At 32.8% G+C, this 24680-nt stretch overlaps 1 protein-coding gene across 11 annotated transcripts in view; it reads right to left on the reverse strand.

Annotated features, from left to right (window-relative positions):
* The window catches only part of PCDH11X (protocadherin 11 X-linked), a 674530-nt gene that overhangs the window by 573692 nt on the left and 76158 nt on the right, over window positions 1-24680 (reverse strand). For 8 of the 11 annotated variants that reach the window (XR_013998049.1, XM_081126095.1, XM_081126094.1 and 5 more), the window contains exon 3: window positions 9634-12123. Coding sequence is in view for 9 of the 11 variants with exons in the window: in XM_081126095.1 (XP_080982221.1) it covers window positions 9634-12123 (2490 nt within the window). In the remaining 2 variants the exon portion in view is untranslated. Of the gene's footprint in view, window positions 1-3025; window positions 5592-5755; window positions 5917-9633; window positions 12124-24680 lie in introns of those variants that run through there. The other 3 variants (XR_013998050.1, XM_081126093.1, XM_081126100.1) reach the window with 3 other exon arrangements.

Raw genomic sequence — 24680 nt, forward strand, 5'->3', positions numbered from 1 at the left:
GCCACATGTTAGGGCACAAGGTAATTCAAGAAGATTGAAATTTTATCAAGCATCTTCTCAAATCACAATGCCATGAAACTAGAAATCAACCACTATAAAAAAACTCAAAAATATTCAAACGCGTGGAGGCTAAATAGCATGTTATTAAACAGTGAATGGGTTACCAATGAGAAAGGGAAGAAATCAAACATTTCTTGGAAAAAAAATGAAAATGAGCAGAAAACAACCCAAAATCTATGGGACACAGCGAAAGCAGTTCTGAGAGGAAAATTCATAGCAGTACAGGCCTACCTCCAGAAACAAGAAAAACCTCTACTAAACAATCTAACACAACAACTAAATGAACTAGAACGAGAACAGTAAGAAAAGCTCCGAAGAAGTAAAAGGAGGGAAATAATAAAGATCAGAGAAGAAATTAATGATGTTGAGACTAAAAAAACAATACAGAAAATCAATGAAGCCAAGAGCTGGTTCTTTTAAAAAATAAGTAAGATTGATGCACCTTTAGCCAGATTCATCAAGAAACAAAGAGAGAGAACCCAAATAAATAAAATGAGAAATGAAAGAAGCAATATAACAACCGACTCAACAGAAATACAAAGGATTGTAAAAAAATCCTATGAATAACTATATACCAACAAACTGGACAACATGGGTGAAATGGAAAATTCCTATAAGCATACAATCTTCCAAAGCTGAATCAGGAAGAGGCAGAAAACCTGAATAGGCTGATAACTAATGAAGCTGAAGCAGTAATCAAAAAAAAACCAGCAAACAGAAGTCCTGGACCATACAAGGTTTACCAAACATTCAAAGAATTAACACCTATTCTCCTCAAATTGTTCCAGAAAATTCTAGAGGAGGGAAAACTCCCAAATTCTTTTTATGAAGTCAGCATCATCCTAATCCCAAAACCAGATAAAGACACTACAAAAAAAGAAAATTACATATGATTTCTTAAGATCTGCTTGTCCTGCAGAATTTCCGTTGAAATTAGGCTTTGTATCACACCTAGCTTGAGGCACAATTACAATAGCAAATTAAACAGTGATGAATGCAGGGAACAAATAGTAAAATGAGGCAGTATTATTTTGTGTTGAAATGAAAAGATTAGTACAAATATTATATAAAATAGTCCTTGATTGATTGGATCTAAATTCAGCTTTTAAAAATTATTCTTGCTCTTCGGGGCATGGCTCAGCGGTTTAGCACTGGCCTAGGATCCAGGAGATCTAGGTTTGATTCCCAGTCAGGGCACATGCCTGGGTTGTGAGCTCGATCCCCAGTTGGGGGCATGCAGAAGGCAGCTGAACAATGACCATTCTCTCATCATTAATGTATCAACTATCTCTTCCTCTCCCTGATATCTATAAAGATATATTTTTAAAAAATTATTCTAATGTATGTGCATTCTCATTGATAATGTAAACAGGGTAGTCAACGGAGAAAACAGATATATACATAAAAGATTAATTAATTGATAAGATTAAAATTGTTAATAAATTTTAAAATTTAAATCACTGAAAATAAAAATATTTTAAGATGTGTAATGGCTTGAATAGCCTACTTCTAAAAATAAACTTTAATATTTAAAGTAAAATTAGGGAATATATTTCCTTTTTTTATGTGCTGTAGATTTTAATCAAAAGAAAATCATATACATTTCTTAGTGCACATGGGGTGAAAGTGTACAGTGCATTGTAGTTTATCAATTAGGTAGATTAAATTCACTAAAAATTACTTTTTTAAAAAAATCTATGACTACTGGTCTTAAGATTTGTTTTCATTCTGTCTTTCTCTATTCAATGACTAGAATAAGAGCCAGAGAGACCATCAAGATCATTTCATTGGGAATATTCCAGAAGTCCACTAATGCCAATGTAAGAGATAGGAAGATATCTGAGACCAGGTAAACCAAACATGTAATAACAATTAAATTTAAAATGGCACTAAAGCAACTAATGAGAAAGGACCAAGTAAGAAAACACATATTTTTGTTCTCTATGGTTTTCATGGAAAATGAGTTTCAAGGCTGTCTATAGTGTTCTCAAATGGTAATATTATTTCCTCAAGCATAAGCAAACAACAGATCAAGGGTAGTTAATAATCAAAAGTAGAATCCATTTTCGTCCATAGCTTAATTTTAAATTTGGTTAAATCTCAGTCATCATTGGTTTATACAGGTAAATATTTTAGCCTCAAAGCAGGAAAGAAATCAATTTAGAAGTTCTTCTCTTACAGAGATTGTGTTTTGAGAAATAGTTACTTACAGCTTTAAAAATAAAGTTTCTATTTTTATCTTCTGCAAACATTACACCCACAAAACTCTTGAGGAAGGTTTTTTAGAGATTGTGGATAACTATTTCAAGACATTTTCATCTTCATATATACAAAGAAGTGGTCAGGAGTTTTTCTTATTAGAGTTTGAAAGGGTTACTGAAGCAGAAGGAAAAAGAGACATTCTTAGCTCACAGAGTGTGCAGTTAAGGAGAAATCAGAGTGATCATGACACAAGGATTTAACATACATTTATATAATAACTACAGGTAATGGTCGTGAAGCCACAGTAGTTTATTATGGGGCATTTGAAGCAATGATTCATTTTCTTGGGCATCATTTTATTCATTATTAAATCATGACTGGATTTTGGAAATTCCTACTCTTAGTACGTCTTGGTACCTGCAGAACACCGACTCTAGGAACCCCTAAGCTGGCTCAGTTTTGCCATTCCTTGGAATAATTAGAATTAAACTTAAAATACTTAGTTTATCATGATGAAGTGGGAGAGGAATTGTAAAGTTTTTCTAAATGATTAACTTTCAAAAAGATAAGTTTTAATTTTAAGTATTTTTCTACAACAGTTGTTTATAAATATGTAAGACAACATTGTAACTTACATTTCTCATTACCAGTAAAGCAGTTTCACTCACAGTCATTATAACTAAGTAATGTTTAAAAAGTCAGAAACCTTTCATCCACTTTGAGTTTATTCTTGTGTGTGGTGTGAGTTGGTGGTCTAGCTTCATTTTTTTTTTTTTTTTTTGTATGTGCCTGTCCAATTTTCCCAAAACCATTTGGAGGAGAGACTGTCTTTACTCCATTGTATGCTCTTGCCTCCTTTGTCAAATATTAATTGAGCATAAAGGTTTGATTCAATTTCTGGGTTCCCTGTTCTGTTCCATTGACCTATATGCCTGTTCTTGTGCCAGTACCAGGCTGTTTTATTTCAGTGGCTTTGTAGTATAACTTTATATCAGGTATTGTGATCCCTCCAACTTTGTTCTTCTTTTTGTTCATAGCAGTGCAATTTACAATAGCTAAAATCTGGAAACAACCCAAGTGTCCATCAGTAGATGAGTGGATTAAAAGCTGTGGCACATTTACACCATGGAATACTATGCAGTTGTAAAGAAGAAGGATCTCTTACCCTTTGGGACAACATAGAGGGAACTGGAGAGGATTATGCTAAGTGAAATAAGCCCATCAGAGAAGGACATATATCACATGATCTCATTCATATGTGGAATTTAATGAACAAAATAAACTGATGAACAAGACAGATTCAGAGATATAGAATCATGGAGCAGTCGGATGAATTTCAGAAGGAGGGTGGAGTAGGGAGTGTGTGGGGGGAGAGATTAATCAAAGAACTTAGTTGCATATATACATGACTTATGGACACAGACAATAATGTAGAAAATACCTGAGGTGGTGGGAGTGGATGCTTGGTGGAAGGGTTCAATGGGAGGAAAAGGAGGGACATATGTAATACTTTCAACAATAAAGAAAAAAAAAAGGAAGAACTGATATACCACAGTACAGGTTTACCTGGTCCCAGTGTATTTGCCCACTAATGACACTCAAATAAACCTCAGCAAAAATATCTTGATAACCCCAAATTGTATCATGTTGAGTAAGAAATATAAATTATTCTATATATGTATGTTAAGAGCTCTATAAATGGAATTAATCAATGTATCACTAAATTTGTTTTTGTAACCTGTTTGCCATCAGATTAAGCCTTGATAAATTGTGAGGATTTCAACTTCTTATTTCTATTTATGAGGAATTTGGGGAGATTTGTACAATTTAAACTTATAAATATCAAGCTTGTATTGAATAACTGACTTATTAATGATAACTAAAAGTAAGACAACTATATTATTTTATTTTTTTCTGTACTTCTTACTAGATTACTAGAAATGCTACTCTGAGTAAATCTTTCCTACTATTTTTGAGTTTGGAACAATATAGTTGCCAATATCCTCCCATGTCCTTCTAACCAACAAAACTCAAAACAAATAAATAAATACATGTGGAATAATACAAAGAAAAAGAAAAAAAAAGTCAGAAACCTGACATGATTGGAGGTATAAGGAATTCTATATTGAGTAAATAGGAACACTAAATTTTAACAGTAACCTGTTTAAAATATTACCTATATATCAAAAATGTAATAACTACACTAACTTGAAGTGGTAAATAAAGTACAAGCTTCTTCTAAATACATTTACATCAAAGAGCACTTCAAATAATACACTAATTTAATGTACATACATAATTGACCAAATCTTATTCACACTTTCCAAGGTAAAATAACACACAATAAAACATTTGAATGAAAATCCAGGAAACATGTGTTATGTCTTGATTATAAGGGTCCTTTATACTCCTTTTATATTCAAAGAAATTATGTTTTTTTAAAAAATTCTGTTAGTAGTGTTAAAAAGTCATTAAGCACATTAAAGACTATAGCAGCAAATTGGACACATCATTTTTTCCTCAATAAAATGTAATTTACATCCAATTCAAAGCATTTAGTCATTTGGGCAAGAAATGAATTAATCTATATTTTGTGGAAAAAATGAGTTAATTTTAAAGGGCAAATTACTCAAAGCAATAACATATATTCAGTAATTTAATGCCAGAGAAATAAATAAGATCCATTTAGATATGATTCTAGTAACTTATATTTTCCTTGATAGTTTCAAAATTGATAAAAATATTTCAAAATATAGTACTAAATCTTTGTTTCTACTCTCATATGACTGGAGTTATGTTTCATTACACAAGAAATATCAATACTTTTATTAAAAATATCAGGGAGTATAAAGAATTTTACATTTTCTTTTGATAGATAAAATATTTTTGAAAACCTTAGTTTTCAGTATTTATAAGAAATGGAAACATGATTACAACAAAAATAATTTTTAATGATTAAAATAGTGCAACAACATGATTATAATCAATGTAAAAAAACAAAAAAAAATATTTTGTATCATCCAACTCTTAAACAGAGTGATGGGTAATTATAATATTTCAGCAACACTATATTAGTGAATATTTTCAAAAAAAAAAAAAAAAAAGAAAGTTGTTTATTTTGTTCTTAGTTTTGGTCTTAAAAATATCTCTTGCCCTGGATACCTTTCAGAGGGTAGCTTGGATAGTTCAGCTTCACTTCCAAACTCCCCAAGATGATGCTTAAACTCTTCAACAATCAGACAAGGCAAGTAATTCCATGTTTCATGATTGCTATATTAACCATCAGTTTGTACACCAGGGCAGCATTATATTACATCACAGCTGTTGACCTTCAGAGCAAGCAAAGGGAGAAAAGGCATGATAAAATTCTTTTATTACACTGCACTGTTTCTTCCATGATTTTTGTATTTTGATTTCTAGATTACTGCTATTGTAAGCATAAGGTTCAATAGGGTATCGTTTTTAAGGTGGTTTTTTTTGTTGTTGTTGTTTTGCTTGCCTTTATAATGGAAAAGCCAAATTAAAATTTAACAATCTTAACTAAATTTTGAAATAATAAATCATTGGAATTTTTTGGTAGGGAAATGGAATTATGTTGTTCCTAGAATGTTATATCTCACTGTAGATTTCAATAGTTGATGTCCTGGAATCAGTCTAGGACAAGAAAAATAACACATTACTAAATCAGATGGCTGTGTTCTTGGAGTCTTAGTTGCCAAGCATGCTACACAGCTAAAATTTGCATTACTAAGATATAGATGCACAAAATCAAACTTACAGAATTTAGCAGTAGTGAATACCAATCCTATTCTAAGCTAACTCAGACTCTTGTTACTATGTCGAATCTATGTGTGATACCTATAAGCAGGGTTACATCTATGAGTTATTTTATAACCGTCCAAACCTTCCACCAATTATTCTTACCTCATTTCTGAAACTGCAAGATTATTACAACTCCAATCACAGAAATTTGTTAGTATTCTTTTTCCTTCTTTATTTTTTATTTTTGGAAATGAAATACCTCAAATACGTGTCTAAGATAGTGACTGGTACATACAAGGTCCTCAAAAATTATACTTTCATTGTTATTTTCCTCTATTTTTCAAGTGTATAGTCTTCATAATATTTTAATGGCAGGTCTGTGTTAAGCAAGATTTGGTTTTGGCAGTATATCTCTTTTATAAAACAATTATTGAAACTGATTTTAAAATGATGTCACTTACTGTTTTCTTAAAGTCATACCAACCAAAAGCTATCTGCTTGGTCTGAAAGATGTTAATTGAAGGTAAATTGTATTACCATCTTTAAATTTCATGTTTTTCATTTCCACTACAATATACATGGTGTCCCCAAAAATGTACACACACACTGAATAATTATAAAGGCAGTGTTTATTAAAATACATTTCATTTTCATTTAACAGCTATCAGTTGTTAAAGTATGTATAGATTTTTTGGGTACTCCCTATATAAAGTGTCTTCCAGAATACTTCTAAAAGTTTATACCAAAGAAGAGCTTCATATTCCCCAGATATAAATGGTTTCATGAAATAGAGACATTTATATCTCATAAATGTTCCATATTTTTTCTGAACAACAGTGTCATAAAAATTATAGAAAATATTTTATTCCCTTTTTAATATATGAAATTTCTGATAAATTCCCTTATATCTTGCATCCTAATAGAGCCACTTTATTTCTTCTCTTTCACTTTCAGGTAAGAATGAACTAAATGTAAATAGAATACTAAACTCTGCTTTTGAAAATGCATCTCTTACTTCATTTAAAATCAACTAGAATATTTCTGCCTTCTTCTAACAGTAATATTTTATTCCACTGTCAAAATTTCCTTAAGGAACAATGAGTTTTTATTTTATTGGCTGACACTTTCTCCCATTTTGTATGATGTTTCTTTAAGAAGAAGACACCTACTGTATTTGAATTTTTATATACACTAATTCTTTCTCAATGCTCATTTATCTTCTTAGCATTCTGCAACATCAGTGAATATAAGATGCCTCTCCTGGCATTTATCAGAAATGAGAGTAGATAGATAGGGTGAAGAACACTGTCAATGTAGCACAAAATATAAAGAATCACATTATTTTTACTATCATTTTAATCTGCCTAATTTCTCCAATTCATGTCCAGAAAATATTTAGTAATTAATATGAAACAACTGTGAACCAAATATATAAAATATGCAATTTACCTATTTTTAAGGTGTGAAAAAAATAGAATAAGTCATCTGAGAACTCATTGATTCTAAGATAGTCTTTTTAGCTAATAAAAGCCTAATGATAACCAAAAAATTTACATATTTTGCCTATCTCATGAAGTTATTTGTCTTGTGTCTAGGAAAAGATCTGTTGGCTAAATAAAATAAAAGTCATCATGGAAAAAGTTGTTAATTTCATTGCCTTTTTAAAGATTACTATGTTCTAAAAAAAATTAAATAAAAAGAGGATTATTTGGAAAATGCTTCAATTTTGTCCTTCATCCATGCCTTGTTTATAGTATACACTCAAGTAAAATAAATCTATCTCAGAAAACACCACCATACTTTCCAAAACAGTTAAAACCAAAATTTAGTCTTTTAACAAACTTCATTAGCCAATCTCTTAAAAATGATGATATGCAAATGTAATTCACAAACATCACCTTTCATATACACTTTTAAGTAAGTCACAAATTTAGTCTGGGAATAGGGGCTATTAGGATACAAAACACATATAAAGTGTTATTTCTAAAGGGTGCTTTTCCATTGAGGAATGTTTCAAATAAACAGAATAATAGCAACAAAAATCAGAAAATAAGAGAACCATTTTCAATGGTTAAATATTAACAAAAACACACCCCGAGGAGATGTTAGGCATCTATTATGTTTGTCATCCATCTACGATCCTCTGAAGGAGGAAAACATGGGGCTCATTAGTATTGGAGAAATAACCACTGCCCTGTAAACTAATTCAAGGCATAACAGAAACTTTCTACAAAGAGACTAAAGGTCCTATTTTACCATTTGAACTATAGTAACAAACATGCACACACATTTTAATTAGTATCTTACCTTCACTGTGTGCTTAAGAGAGAAAGATTAATGTTATGTTATAATTAAACTATGCATGTACTTGAATGACCACAATTCTTAAAACAATTTCTTAAAATATGGTAGATTATTTTCATTGTTATTTTGAATCCTGATAGACTTGTTTAGTATTTCTAATCTTGTTGAGAGGACACCTATACTCACTTTTATATCACTACCATTTTATTAACCCTGAATAGGTTTCAAAAGCTTTCATTCACTGAAACTGAGATGAGGACCTTTTTAACAGTAACAAAGACAAAATAATAAAGTCGAGATGTGGCATGACTTTGAGAAAAATAAAAGTAGATAAATTTCATCACTTGACTTTATTAAGGAATTAACCATATTTAAATCATTTAATATACTTATGAATTTCTAAACAAGTTTTTATTCATTTTTCTTATCCATGGGATACAGATAAAAAGCACTGTGTAAACTCTTTTCATAAATTTATTTTGGGTTTTAAATTATTGTACACAGGTTTCTTGGGTCTTACTATGCCCTTATTTTTCTTCACATCCATTAGAGAAAGTAAACATATCTCATTTTCCAAAAGTCATTATCTTTCAAGAATGTATCTTGAAGAGCTCTCAATACCTCAAAAAAAGTATGCAAATACTAAAATGAATATCTAAAATAGAGATCTTATAAATATTTCATTCTCTGGCTTGAAGATGAGAGTGAGTACCAAGACTTCATTTTTCTAATCCCATTCTTGTTACATTCTGCGAATATAGATTTTATGAATCAGAATGATGGTGAGTACTTAATCTGAAAGTGATATTGTTTTCATTGTGTGCATTTGGGGGCATGGAGGGTAGGGAAGATGTCTTAATGTTATTTGAACCTCTTGAGCAGACACACATTTCTCCAAGTAAAGTTGGGATTCTCAAAGCCATTAACACCTGCTTATCAGATTCTAAAATAATCTAGCCCTAACTGTTCTGATGCTCATGCACACAATGGTACTGAGGACAGTATCAGGGCCCCTTTATTTTAGAATTTTTTCAGTATATTCTATAGCAAGATGTGTCATACTGTCATCTACAGACAACCTTGGCCCTATTATAATCACAGTTCTGACCAAGTTTTCCTACAATCAAGAGTTATTCCATTTTCTACCAAACTTAAAAGGAATCCATATATCTATTTAGATACTTCTGAAGAGTATGATTATTTTGGTCCTTTGTTGAGTTAACAGATACTGTAAAGTTCTACCTTAACTTAAAATAATTTAAAAAATAAAGTTGGAAAGGTTAGTTAGAAACTGGGAATACCTACCGGCCTGGTGTGTACAGACACAGGGGTCTTGAACGTTGTCACTGGATAGCTGCACTCAGAAACACTGTAGGGATCAGAACTGCTGGAGGAACACTTGGAGATGGAATCACAGGCCACAAAGGTATTATCAAGAGGCAGCTCCTGGATGATGTGGTGTTTTGAGTTCAGGGGAGTTTCCGGCTGGATCTGGAAAGCAGGCTGCGGAGAGGCAGATTTGTAGTGGCGGGCCAAATCAGGGCTGTCAGGCTTGAAAGTAGTAGGTGTAGTGCCCCAGTTGTACTTGCCCATGGTTTGCTCTTCCAGCTCAATGGGAAGGTCTAGTGTGACATTGTTTCCATCATTGTCAACATCATCTGCCTTAGTTTCCTCAATAGTGACAAAGTTAAGCAGTAAATTCTTAGGGGCATGCTTCTTCTTCTTCTTTTTTGTCATCATTATCATCTGCCGGTTTTCTGGGTTTGGAGTAACCCATTCAGAATTCTGCTTGTTTTTTTGAGCAGCCTTAAGGTGTGGTGGTTGGCGACATCTTACTACAGCAGTGATGAGCATAACAAGGATGACAGTTATGGTGCCAGCAACAATGGCAACCATGATCTTGACATAGTCACTGCTTGGGGAGGATGCATCAACTGTCTCAATATTTTGGGTTACTGATGTTTCACTGTTCCTGCGTACCAGTTCACGAATCAGAGTAGCATTGGTCACTGACTCATTCACAAATAGATTAACTCTTACAACATTGAAGAGAGAATCAGGTTGCCCTAAGTCATTAGCTTTGACTACCAGTCTGTGTAAACCAAGGTCTGCAACAACACATTTCTCCTTCATTGTAATGTTGCCTGTTGTTTGGTCAATTATAAACAGACCTTTTGTGTTTCCTCCTACAATGCTGTAACGAAGCTCTGCATTCATGCCAGTGTCATTGTCAACAGCAACTACTGTGAAAACCACTGTGCCTGGATCAGTGGATGGTGGAACCAATTCATAGGAGTAGTTGGAGGAAGGGACAAGAAAAACTGGTTTGTTGTCATTGACATCAACCACATTTATGGTCACTTTGGCAGTTGAAGAACGTGATACCCTACCACCATCCTCAGCCTTTACAAAGAAAGTATAAGACTCTTGTTTTTCTCTATCAAATGAAATATTCGGTCGAATGACACCGGTCTGTGGATCAATGGTGAAATCATCATTCACATCTAAAATGGAGAGAGTGACTGCAGAATTTTCTCCATAATCGGGATCAGTCACAGTGATTAGTCCTACTGTGCCATGTCTTGGAAGGTTTTCTGGGACATAGAAATTGTACTCATTGTGAGTGAACATTGGACTGTTGTCATTTTGATCAAGAACCGTCACAAAGACTGACACATTGCTTATTAAGGGTGGAATCCCATTATCTTTTGCCAGAACTGTGAAGTAATATTTTTCCTCTATTTCTCTATCCAGTTTCTTCATTGCAGTCAGAATGCCTGTACGCGGATCCAGGTTGAATTCAGGTGGAGCATCATCATCTAGCAGGTAACTGATCTCAGCATTATGTCCAGTGTCTGCATCGGTCGCACTTATTTTTGTCAACTGGGAGCCAGGAGAGTTATTCTCAGGAACAGAAATACTTATGAAAGGCTGGGTAAAAACCGGAGCATTGTCATTTTCATCTTTTATTTTGATAATGAGCATGGATGACTGATTCAATGGAGGTTTGCCAGCGTCCGTGGCCAGTATTTTAATGGCATATTCTTTGGTGGACTCATAGTCAAGAAATGCAGCAGTCTCCAGGAGGAACTGATTACTGAACACTGGCCTTAATCTGAAAGGAACATCATGATCTGTGAAACATGTCACCCTACCATTATGGTCAGCATCTTTATCCGTTACAGTTATGAGAGCAATTTTGGTGTTGAGTGAAGCATTTTCTGAAAGAACCACAGTGCCATTGGTTGGATTGATAATGTACCTTATATCAATTGATGGAACATTATCATTGACATCTGTTACATTTACTAGCACCATTGCTCTTGCTGGTATCAACCCACCATCACTTGCCATAACCAGTAGCTTGTGGTTTGGTGATTCCTCCCTATCCAGTGGTTCTTTGATTGTGATAAGTCCAGTAGTGGAGTTGAGGTGAAATAGCCTTTTGGCGATGTTGGAAACTAGATTGCTGAAATAGAAGTGAATTTTGGCATTTTCACCTATGTCGGCATCTGTGGCATGGAGCTGTGTCACTGAAGTACCTACAGGAGCATTTTCTGGTATACTGACTTCAATTTCATTCTCAGTGAAGACTGGATGGTTATCATTTGTATCAGCAATACTTACTTGCAAAATAGCAGTACTAGATCTTTGAGGAAAGCCACCATCTTCAACCTTTACTTTCATTACATACGTATCCTTCTCTTCCCTATCTAACTCCTTTTGAACAATCAGTTGTGGCATCTTTTCTCCTTCTGGCGTTTCAATGACATCGAGCCCAAATATATTTTGACCCTGGAAAATACAGAATGAAACATTTAACTTACATTATTATGTAATGAAGGAAGAGGCACTAAAAGTATCCTGAGTCAAAATGAGTAGGGAACCACCCAATAAACACATTTTGAATTAAAATTAAAATTCAAACACATTTTGAATTTTCAACTTCTCAAAGCCATGTGATATAGAATTAGTTTACAAATAGATGCCAGAAAATGTGTTCTAAGTCCTAACTCTGCCTATAACTATCATGACCACAAGCAAATCGTTTAACATCTCTAGGCATTTTTTAAATGAAAGAGTTCTGCTAGAAAATGTTCTGAGGGTTTTTAAGACTGTAGCATTTTATGATAATGAATGGAACTCATTTATGTAAACTATTAAAGTTTCAAAAAGAGAGGAGTATATAGAATATTTAAAAAGAATTGCCACTAAGTTTCACATGGTGAATGAAGTTATAAGTGAATTAACCATGGTTACTGCACATAACAAATATTTTACTGTAGATTTCAGTTACACAGGTGACTTATGACCATAAGTAACAATCAACTGTAAAATATTTGTCCAAGACAGTAGCACATATATCACATCTAATGAATATAACGAAAACCTTTGCTGAAGTGAGAAAAGGAAATTCTGATAAGAATATAACCTAGTGTAAAACACACAGAATCTCCTCATTTTTTTCCTATAAGAACAGCTGTTAAAATTTTCTTGGAGATTAAAAACACGTTATTTAATTAACTTTTTAAAATGAGTAAGTACAGTGGAATGAAGTCTCATGTCAAAATGTCAAATTGGAAACAGCACCTATATTATCTTCATTGACATGAAGTCAGATTATGGCAATGTTTGAACAGCTTTTGATGGTTGAACCACCCAAGGAGGTTCAAACAATATAAAATTGTAAAATAATTAGTATGCATGCAGTCTTTTAAGTGCTACTGCTTATAAGTACAAAAAGGATCCCACACCCATAACAAGTCTTTTAAATAGTCAAATACCTTAATGTTGATAAATTCCAATTTATCAAAATAAAATTTAAAATTTTAGAAATCCCCTCTGAATTACAATAAGATATGCCCTGCACAGATAAATAGTGATCTCCTTAGCTGACTAAAAAATACCTTTGACAGTACTCTTTAGTCAGCTAAGGAGATCATATGAAGTAATTCATGTGTATTTGTTACCTTGTTCTTATTTTACACAGCTGAAATAAACATTCTATTACTATTTTATTCATATAAATCAATAAACAATCTGCCTTTTCTTTGAATAAAGTATATAGCAAGGGAAATATTTGCTATGTCATAGTTACTTACGAGTGTGAAAATCAACAAACTGAAACCTATTCTTCAACTGTGTATTTTTTAAATAATTTTATAATAATGATATGAAATATAGATAAATACAGTATTTACTATTATAATTTGGTCTAAATAAATTAGTGATTAATGATCATTTTATTCTTGTAATAACATTTCAAAAGGATTTTAGAAAGGTTCGGATCTAGAATGTCTCATGTATGGGTAGAAAAAATAGCTTCTAAATTGAATTTATAAAAATCCATGTTACTTCTTGGCATACCAATATTAAGTGGCAACTATGGTCACAGCATTATTTTAAGCATTGGGGATATGGTGGTGTGTAAACACATTTTACTAATGTAATGGGAATTAAATTCTAGCTAAGATGAGAGAAAAACAATCATAATCTAAGTATTTAATGATGGTATTGATATTAACATATTTATATTAAATAAGATAATTATATTTTTAAAAAGAGCTATAAAGGGAGATTATAAAGTATTTTCACAGGTTATATAAGTGGAAACTAGCATATATGATATATTTTAAAAAGAACAAGAAAATTCTCTTAAGTTCTTGATTTTCAGGCCCAATTGTCTAATTTATAACTATACTACATCTTGGAAAAAGAATATGCTAGTTTTAATTTTTAATTTTATGTATTTTTGTTTGGGTATTTTGTGTTTGTATATTTAGATTTCAATCTTGGATATTTGCCTGGATTTTGAATTGACCTTTGCTTTCCCAAACCAATGAAGGCAAGTTTATGTCAGTTGAAAAATCTATGCACAGCATGCTTACTGCCTTTTAATTATTTTATGTGAAGGGACAGTAATCTTAAAAAATAGATTTTCAAATTTTCAAGGTGTTAATGAGATTAAAAATGTCAGATAATGGATAATGTCCCTATCGCTCTTCTGTCTTCTATAACTGCTCTGTCCAATACAATAGCAATTAGTCACAGTATTTAAATTTTAATAAATTAAAAGTAAGTAAAATCTAAAAACTTCCTCAAACTCACTAACCACATTCAAAGTTCTCATAGCTATATGTGGGTAGTGGCTACTGAGTTAGTGCAGATATAAAATATCTCTATTATTACACAACATTCTACTGATCTGTATTACTGTTAGACATCATATTTTTCTTTAACAAAAAATTATGTTCACCTTTTCCAGTGGTGACGATCTCCCCATGAGAATATGCCTCTGGCTAAGGATCTCCTTCATCCCTTTCAAGAAGAGGGGGAGAGAAATACAAGAAGAAGCTCCTGGTGCAGAGCCCCAGTTCTTACTTTACAGATGTGAAAGGCCCAAGATTCTATAAAATCACCACCATTCTTAGCCCTTCACAATAAGTAGTATTGTGAGTTGGCTGCTACACTGTCCTCTATCAGCTTACAAGAGGAAAAGCAAAGTTGACAGAAAGATGTTCCTTCAGAAGGAAGAGGCACTATAAGTACCCTGAGTCAAAATGAGTGGGAAACCACCCAATAAACACATTTTGAATTTAAAAAATTATGCTCAGTTAGGTGATTGCATGCATATCCTTCCCAGATATTTCAAACTTTACAGATGACTTGCTGGTTTACAAATTTAAATTTCATATTGTCCAAGGAATTTTTAGAGGAGTTGCCCACATGTAAGACGTAATTTTCAAAGAAGTTTGCTTAGATATCTAAGTTTGATGCCAAAGTATAGTGCCAATATGAGCTTATAACCATTATTATTGAGGAGTATTCCAAGGCTGTTTCTCTGTCTTGTCTCCTTCAGGAATAAAGGATGACTTAACACACAGATCCAACATTAGTTCTACCCCATGGCAGTTAGTTCACCTGACATTCACACCCACACAAGCAATAAAAAAAACTGAAGCCCTCTCCCATATGTTAGACCATGACATGAGAATACTGGGGAAATTGAAAAAGAGAAATAAAGATCTGTGGCTCCTTAATTCATCACCTTGCTAACATAAACATGTCCTATACACTAATAATTGACCAGTAATATCTTCAATTTCAAATCTACTTAAAATTACTCTCCCTTGTTTAGAGAGACAAACTCTACTTGAGAAAATCCTTGGATATCTCTCCCAAATGGTCATTTGGTGAGAGCACTAGGTATCACACCTATATGTCACTAGGTAATTTACTTAAGCCTTAATACACTGATGGATATGAGAGTATACTGTAACATGGCATCAAACTTTGTTTATATTTATAATCCCTAAAGACACAGCATCTTCATATATAAACACATTCAATAATCATTTGTAAGATGAAAAATTCATGAATTAAAGAATAATTCCTATTTCAAAAGACAAAAGGAGAAAGGATAGAGTTTGATTGTTCTCATTTTTAATTCTCAGTCTGTGTGGGAATAAAAATATGCTACAATTGTTGACTTAGGTTGTTTTCTTTTATTTTAATAAAACTGTCTAGAAAAAAAATTCAGAATTATTTATAAAAATACATTTTTTCTGTTAGGGATGTAATAAGATAAAGTGTCCATCTCTGGTAAAACTTTACAACCTAGTTTTAAACCTTTATTTTCAGAGAAAATGATGACAAGTGCTAAGTGTGGTTAAGTGGCCAGCACATTACTTATAAAATACAAACCCCCACATCTGTCAAACCGCCATATACACAAACAATAAAAAGAGAAAACAAAAACTCAGGGAAGAAAACAGCATAGAATATAAATTGGATGCAACGTATTTTTTGTTTATTTTGGATTCTGACATCTTAAAATACATTAATGCTGTGTATACAAAATTGCCCAGTCCAGTTCAGGTTAAGGAAAATTTATGGACTTTCTAATAATCTTATGTAACACAAAAGACTTAATTTACTTTGTGAATGATATTTCTTTCTAAATACAAAAATAAGTTTTGAGTTTGCAAACCCAGGAGAAAAATTGCTGAAATAAGCAAAATGTTAAGCTCATCTGAGACTTTAAATTTTTGTAAGGATTTGTAAAATCAAAGAAGATAAAGTTGCTGTTGGATATGAAAATTCCTAGAGAAGTATTTAGCTTTAAAAAATGAATAAATATATGTGCTGCCAAATTAAAAGCTATATTTTGTCTATTGTTCTGGGAAAGAATCAACTGATCCATTGTACCAAACTTTAACGTTTTTGACATATGCATGTGCAAGACATCACTTCATTGCTTACTGGAAGGTAATAAATAACACAGCACTTCCAGAGCTATAAATCTGGTACAGTTGCCCAGAAAACACATGCAGTGCCAGTAAGGACTAAAAATAGTTCCAAAGAGATTGGATGTTAAAACCAATGAAATAAAAGCTGTTTATTCTGTAGATCGAGGAATATTGGGGTAAAGACTAAAAAAATTATTTCTGAGCTTTACAACTACTTGACTTTCAGGAACCGACCTAATTATTTTTTTTATTTTTAATTTTGTTCTTACTGTTACTGATACATTTTGGGGTTGGAAAAATGCAAGAACATAGTTTTAAATGGATAAAACCACAGAGATGTGTTTATTTTAGAAAACAGTAGGAAAATGAATTTAAATATAATGGGTACTATAATTAATTACTTCCATTCCATTAAAAGTTTCTTCTTTAATATAGGCTGCCTAGAACTACTGGAGAGAATAACAACTGTTTTTCAAATATTCAATATCTTGGTATCATTTAGATTCTATAAACTATTTCTAGAAGATTTATTTCAGCATTCATTTGTAGCATTTTCAAAGGAAATACAATAAAGAATGGAATACATATAAAATGACCTGACAAATCTCAGAAGAAAGTCGGGGGGGGTGGGGCTGGGGAGAGATTAACCTAAGAACTTATATGCATATATGCATAACCCATGGACACAGACAACACTGTGGTGAAGGCCTGGGGAGTTGGGTGTAGGGTGGAGAGGGTTAATGGGGGAGGGGAAAAAGAGGAACATCTGTAGTACTTTCAACAATAAAGATAAATAAATTTAAAAATAACCTGAGTTATAAGTCATACATTTGGCAATAACCTTGAAGTCACTGAAACCCTCCTTACTTTAAAGTTATATAAGGTAAAGGAGACCCTGTGTCTAAGAAAATACTAACTCTTTTTGAAATAAACAAACTTACATTAAAATATTAATATTAGTGATGTTAATTTTGGCAAAGTCATGCACAGGGTTTAAGATATCACACATGTTTATTTTATCCATTATGATTTAGCAAAGCCTATTTAGTATAACAGTGATATTTGTATCAGGGTCTTTCTTTGTTTTTTTAGCATTGGTCCCAAGAAAGTAATTTCTTCCATTGCATTATTTTCTCTATTTTATCAGATTTCAACACAAGGAAAGTTGTTTTTCCTCTTGGACAAAAGAGTAGGCACGTATGAAGTTTTGTGAAAATGATTAACAGTTTTGGACTAGATTCTATCTTAAAGTGTAGTCCTGCCTTCAGGATTTTTTTATGATATATGATAAATACTATTATTTTTTAATCACATCAACAAAACCAAGGATAAAAATCATATGATTACCTCAGTAGGTGCAGAGAAAGCATTTGATGAAATTCAAAATCCATCCATGATAAAAAGAAAAACTCTCAACAAAGTAGGTATAGAAGGATCTTACTTCAACTTGATAAAGGCCATATATGACTAGTCCACAGCTAACACCATATTCAATGGTGAAAAGCTGAAAGCTTTTCCTCTAAGATCAGGAAGAAGACAAAGCCATCCATTTTTACCACTATTATTCAACACACATGTGCGCGCGCGCACACACACACACACACACACACACACACACACACAAAGAATAAATAAAAGGCATCTAAATAGAAAAGACAGAAGTAAAATGTCACTATTGCAGATTACATGATTCTATATACAGAAAAACCTAAAGATTCCACCAAAAATTAATAGAATAAAAAATTCAGTGAAGTAGCAGGAAACAAAATTAATATACAGAAATCTGTCGCATTCATATGCACTAATAATGAACAATCAGCAGGATAAATGAAGCAAACAACCCCATTCACAATTGCATCCAAAAGAATAAAATGACTAAGAATAAGCTTAAGCAAGAAGGTAAAAGACCTTTACTCTGAAAACTCTAAGACATTGAAGAAAGAAATTGAAGAGGACACAAATAAATGGAACGATACATCATGCTCATAGATAGAAAGGATTAATATTGTTAAAATGATCATGCTACGTAAACTGATTTAAGATTCAATGCAATTCCTATCAGAACCAGAAATATTACTCCTCTCAGAACTAGAAAAAATAATTCTAAAATTTATATGGAACCACAAAAGACCCCAAATAGACAATGCAATCTTGAGAAAGAAGAACCAAGTTGGAGGTATCAAGCTCCCTGAACTTAAAAGCTATAATAATCAAAACAGTATGGTACTTGCACAAAAAGAGACACAAAAATCAATGAAACAGAATGGAGAGCCCAGAAATAACCCCTCATATAACATGGTCAACTAATCTATGACAAAGGAGGTAAAAACATACACTGGAGTAATGACAGTCTCTTCAGCAAGTGGTGTTGGGAAACCTGGACAGATCCATGCAAAAAAAAAAAAAGAAAAGAAAGAAACTGGACCACTCTTTTACATCATGTACAAAAATAAATTCAAGATAGGTTAAAGACTTAAATGTAAGGCTTAAAACCACACAACTCTCAGAAGAAAACATAGGAAGTATACTATCTGACATCAGCCTCAGTAATATCTTTTTGGACAGGCCCCCTCAAGCAAGGGAAACAAACAAAAATAAACAAATGGGACTACATCATACTAAAAAGCTACTGCACAGGAAACCTTCAAAAACAAAAAGGCAACCTAGCCCTGGACTGTGTGGCTCAGTTAGTTTGAACATTGTCCAGTGTACTGAAAGGTCAGGGCCATGTGAGGAGGCACCCAATAGATGTTTCACTCTCAATCTATGTTGCTCTCTCTCAAATCAATTAAAAAAAGGCAACCCATCTATTACCATTTTGCTGGCCATGTTTCATGGGCACTATTCTGTGTCCTCTATTTAGGGAAATAATTAAGCAACTTGATTACATTATTTGGAAAAAGTGCTCAGATTGAAATGTCTTAAAGTGTTAACTTTAATTCATAATGTTATGAGCTGGAACAAAAAAATAGATTTAATTGAAAATATCAGAGTGATTATATCAGTGAGAACAGATGGATATTTAAACATACCCATGCATTAGGTTTCCATTTTTTCAGTCTAGTCTTCACTTAGTTTTAAAAAGCCAGATTTTTACATTCAGAAAAAAAGGAAAATCTGAAACAAATGACTGAATATGAGATATATAAATAAGACCTAATTTGATTAATTCTAACTTCCTACGAGGAAACCACTCACTTTTACTAGTATGTATAATAATTCAGCATTCTCTCTCTCACTTGTTCCATTTGCCGCTTGCTTGCTCTCTCCTGTGTCTTTCTCTGCAGTTGCTAAGACTTGCAAAGACTAAGCATGCCTTATAACATAGACATACTCTTTAATACTAGACAAATGTTTAAAATACAAATTGGACTTGATCCCAGAGATTTTTGTTTTACATTTTAACTGAAAATATTTCCACTTAAGAAAATATTTTCAAGCATGTAATTTTAATCACTAGCTGCTTTTAATTGAAAAGACATGCAAAACAAATGAAATGTCACTCCTAATTGTTGTTAATCAGCTCTTTTTAGCAGCTAATCCCTTGTGCTCAAGTTAGATGAGCTGGGTTCATAAGAAAACAAGAATACAGTATACTGAATTACTGAATATTAGTACTAGAAGGGACTTCAGATATTATTCAGCCTTTCTTCCCCTTTTATGTAAAGAGCACTGAGACTCAGTAAGGTTAGATGAATTGCTCATGATCTTGCAGCTAGGTTATTGCAGCTAGTTTGCTAACCAAGTCTCTTGACCTTGAGTTCAATAGTTTTAACTACGGTTACCTCTCAAAAGGCAGACCTTATTGATACTGGCAAGAACTCTTGTACTGTGGAGAGCTCTCAGGCATGAGATAATCATCAGGAAATCATTACCTCAAAAAAGCAAAAATAGAACAAAAATCTGTGTTTCTTGATCACCATTGAGTCACTGACGAAAAGGTTGCTTCTATGTTCCCTAATATTTAGTGAATAAAGAAAGCAAAGAAACACCATTTAAAATATAAAGAGTGCCATTATTTCTATGCATAAATTGAGATAAGCTCAATTCTCAAAAGGGAATTCACTATCATTCTTTTGTAATAATATAAAATGTTTTATTTTTCATGGAAGATTGTCTTAAAATTTTCTTTATAAAAATATTCTTGAAAAAATTTCTAGGAAAAAATCCAAAAGCATTTTATGTAGCTGCATACTGTATCTGAACTATTGTTAAAAAAAGGTAAGGTAATAGTGAATTTTTAATTTTTTTATAAATTAATTGGAGAGACATTGGTTAATAAATTTATATAGGTTTCAAGTGTGCAAATGTAAATATGCATTAACTGTATATTTAAATACATTTCATGATTATGTCAAACCATGTCTGAAAATGAGTCATCAAAAATGGAAAATATGATCTTTCACTAATAAACACTCTTGCAAAACTAAGTGATTGCATATTAATATCAGGAAGGTAAAATTCAATATGTTTCTGGTCTAGTGTGTCAAAAATTTCAAGTGAAGGTGATCAGTACATAAGATAACTGGGAGGAGATAATGTTACAAAATCTAAGGTCCTATGAAGTAATTTTATCTTTTAAGCCTCAGAGTTGCTGAGTGGTTCTCACTCTGATTGGTTCTGTTCTCTGAATTGTTAAACGTTCTCGAAGAATTTCAGTTGAACTTAATCCTCAAAGCCGAGAAATCTTGTGGGTTTTTTCCCCCCAAAGCAGGATTTCAGTTTCTATATCATATGGGAAGGCCATTTCTTGTGTGTCAGGGCCCTTGAATATTGATTAAATGAATGTCATGGTAAAGGCAGTGGCAAATTTTCTTAAGAGAAGTTAAGTCAATGACACATTTGTCCATGGATAACATTGCCCTGAAAATCAATAATACTTATAAGAATAACCCAAATCCTTTGTTCTATGGGGCAAATGGAGTTTCAGACAGACAATAACTAATCGGAGATGGCTCATTCTAATCAAGGCCTTGCTAACTGGAAGTCATTAACACCATCACGGATGGACAACCAAATCTTGTGGATTTTGTATATATATATTATTGTCAGTCACTAAAACATTGTTCATATTTATGAATGGAAGTACCACATTTCTCAATGATCTGGTTATTGAGAGGTAGAATGTAGTTCAATACTTAGTCAGATCTCCACAGGGTGCAGGGGTTTGCTTGATGACGGCATGGGAGCAGGAACAAACCTGAGTTTTATTTCCCCTGCACATTTCTAATAGACCAAAACAACATTTTATTCCCAGTGGAAATGAAGGATTGGGAATCTTAGAAAAAAAAATTTTTTTTACAACCTAGAAGTTAACTCAAATGCATATTCTTCTTTGTCGGAGGTAAGAAATGAGGGACATAGGATAGTTGTAACATGCATCTGGAATAAGGAATAATTAAAGAGAGAAAAGGTCAGGACACAGAATACCAGGTCAGGCCAGAGGGGAGTATCTCTTGTCCACTGAATCAGAGAAATCTCTAGGTGAGGCCATTTATAGTCAGAGTTATTATCATAATCCAAAGCCTACTCAGTGGAACTGACCCCATGGGTTATACTTCAAGATGTCAAAAGGGCCTTACCTCTGCCCCATGCTTTCCTGATTTAATTTAAGAGGAAGAGGAACTCATCCCCAGTTGCCCAAATGTTTCTGATTCTATTTTAGAAGAAAGTATCATGCCCTCTGAGATGATTTCTGACTCTTCATTATTGTCCATGTTTTCAGCAAGATGGAAAGGTGAGATGCAAACCTCTCTGATGTCAAGCAATTCATGAGCATCATTTATTTTCTTATTCTGTCAAAATTTATTTTCAGGAAAATTTCAAGATGTATTCTACACCCCCCCACACACACACACAGACATCCAGTAAGTAAAGGAATAGCAGTAACTGTTCTTTTTAAAATAAAAATTATATGATATATGAGAGCTCAATACTACAAAACTGTGTTGAAGTTTACAGAAAATTTATTTATTTATTTATTTATTTATTTATATTTGTTTGTTTATGTTTATCTTTATTGTTGAAAGTATTACAGATGCATACTTTTCCCCCACCATTGACCCCTTCACCCTGTCCCTACCTCCAAGAGACATATGAAAAAATACTCAACATCATTAATTATCAAAAAGATGCAAATTAAAATGACAGTGAGATACCACCTCACAACTGCCAGAAAGATTACCATCAACAAATCAATAAACAAGTGCTGGAGAGGATGTATAGAAAAAGGAACCCTAGTACACTGCTGGTGGGAATGCAGACTGGTGCAACCACTATGGAAAAGAGGGCAGTTTCCTCAAAAAATTAAATTATGGAACTGTCATTTGACCCAGTGATCTCACTTCTAGGAATATACCTTAAGAAACCTGAAACACCAATCAGAAAGAATGTATGCACCCTTATGTTCACATTAGTGCAATTTACAATAGCTAAGATCTTGAAACAGCCCAAGTGCCCATCAGTAGATGATTGGATAAAAAAGCTGTGGTACATTTACACCATGGAATACTACGAAGCTGTAAAACAGAAAGATCTCTTACCCTTTGGGACAGCATGGATGGAACTGGAGTGTATTATGCTAAATTAAATAAGCCAGTAAGAGAAAGACAGGTATCACATGATCTTACTCATATGTGAAAACTAATGAACAAAATAAACTGATGAACAAAATAGATCCAGAGACAAAGAATCATGGAATAGACTGTCCAATCTCAGAGGGAAGATGGGGGTGGGAGAGTGGGTGAGGAGAGATTATCATAGAACTTATATGCATATATGCATAATTCATGGATACAGACAATAGTGTGGAGAAGGCCTGGGGGGTGGATGCGAGATGGAGAGAATCAATGGGGAGAAAATAGGGGACATCTGTAATGCTTTCAACAATAAAGATAAATTTTAAAAAATAAACTCAAAATGGATAAAAGATTTAAATGTAAGTCCTGAAACCATAAAAATCCTTAAAGAAAACATAGGCAGTAAAATATCAGACATATCTTGTAACAATATTTTTGCTGATATATCTCCTAGGGCAAGGAAAACAAAGGAAAAAATAAACAAATGAGGCTACATCAAACTAAAAAGCTTCTGTACAGCATAAGAAACTATCAACAAAATGAAAACTGTATGGGAAAACATATTTGCCAATGATACATCTGATAAAGGGTTACTTTCCAATATATATATATATATATATATATATATATATATATATATATATATATATAAGAATCTACACAACTCAACAAAAAGAAGACAAACAATCCAATTGAAAAATAAGCAAAGGACCAGAATAGACACTTCTCTAAAGAGGACATACAGATGGCCAAGAGACATATGAAAAAATGATCAACATCACTAACCATCAGAGAGATGCAAATTAAAATGACAATGAGGTACCACTTCACACCTGACCATAAAGGTGTTTGTTTATTTCTGGGCTCCCTGTTGTGTTCCACTGATCTATATACCTCTTCTTGTGCCAGCTCTATGCTGTTTTCATTACAAGGGCCTTGTAGTGTAGTTTGATATTCGGTATTGTGATACTTCCAACTTTGTTTTTTCAAGATTGCTGAGGCTATTCTGGGTCTCCTTTGGTTTCATATAAATTTTTGGAATGTTTGTTCTAGATCTGTGAAATATGGTATTGGTATCTTAATAGGAATTGCATTGAATCTATAGATTGCTTTGTGTAGTATGGACATTTTAATGATGTTAATTTTTCCAATCCATGGATATGGTATATGCTTTCATCTATTTGTATCTTGCTCAATTTCTTTCTTCAATATTCTATAGTTTGCTGAGTACAGGTCTTTTACCTCCTTGGTTAAATTTATTCTTAGGTACTTTATTTTTTTGTTGCTTCAATAGTAAATGGGATTGTTTTCTTAGTTTCTCTTTCTGAGAGTTTATTATTGGCATATAAAAATTCCACTGATTTCTGAATATTAATTTTGTACTCTGCTACTTTGCTTAATTAATTCACTAGCCTCAATAAATTTAATTTAAAAAAATAAAGAAAAAACTGAAGAAATCTTGATTTCTTCAGCTGACATTTGATTATCAGCTAAAATTTTAAAATCAAGTTTTGATACACTTTCC

This window comes from Miniopterus schreibersii (assembly GCF_964146895.1).
Source record: "Miniopterus schreibersii genome assembly, chromosome: X".
Lineage (NCBI taxonomy): Eukaryota > Metazoa > Chordata > Mammalia > Chiroptera > Miniopteridae > Miniopterus > Miniopterus schreibersii.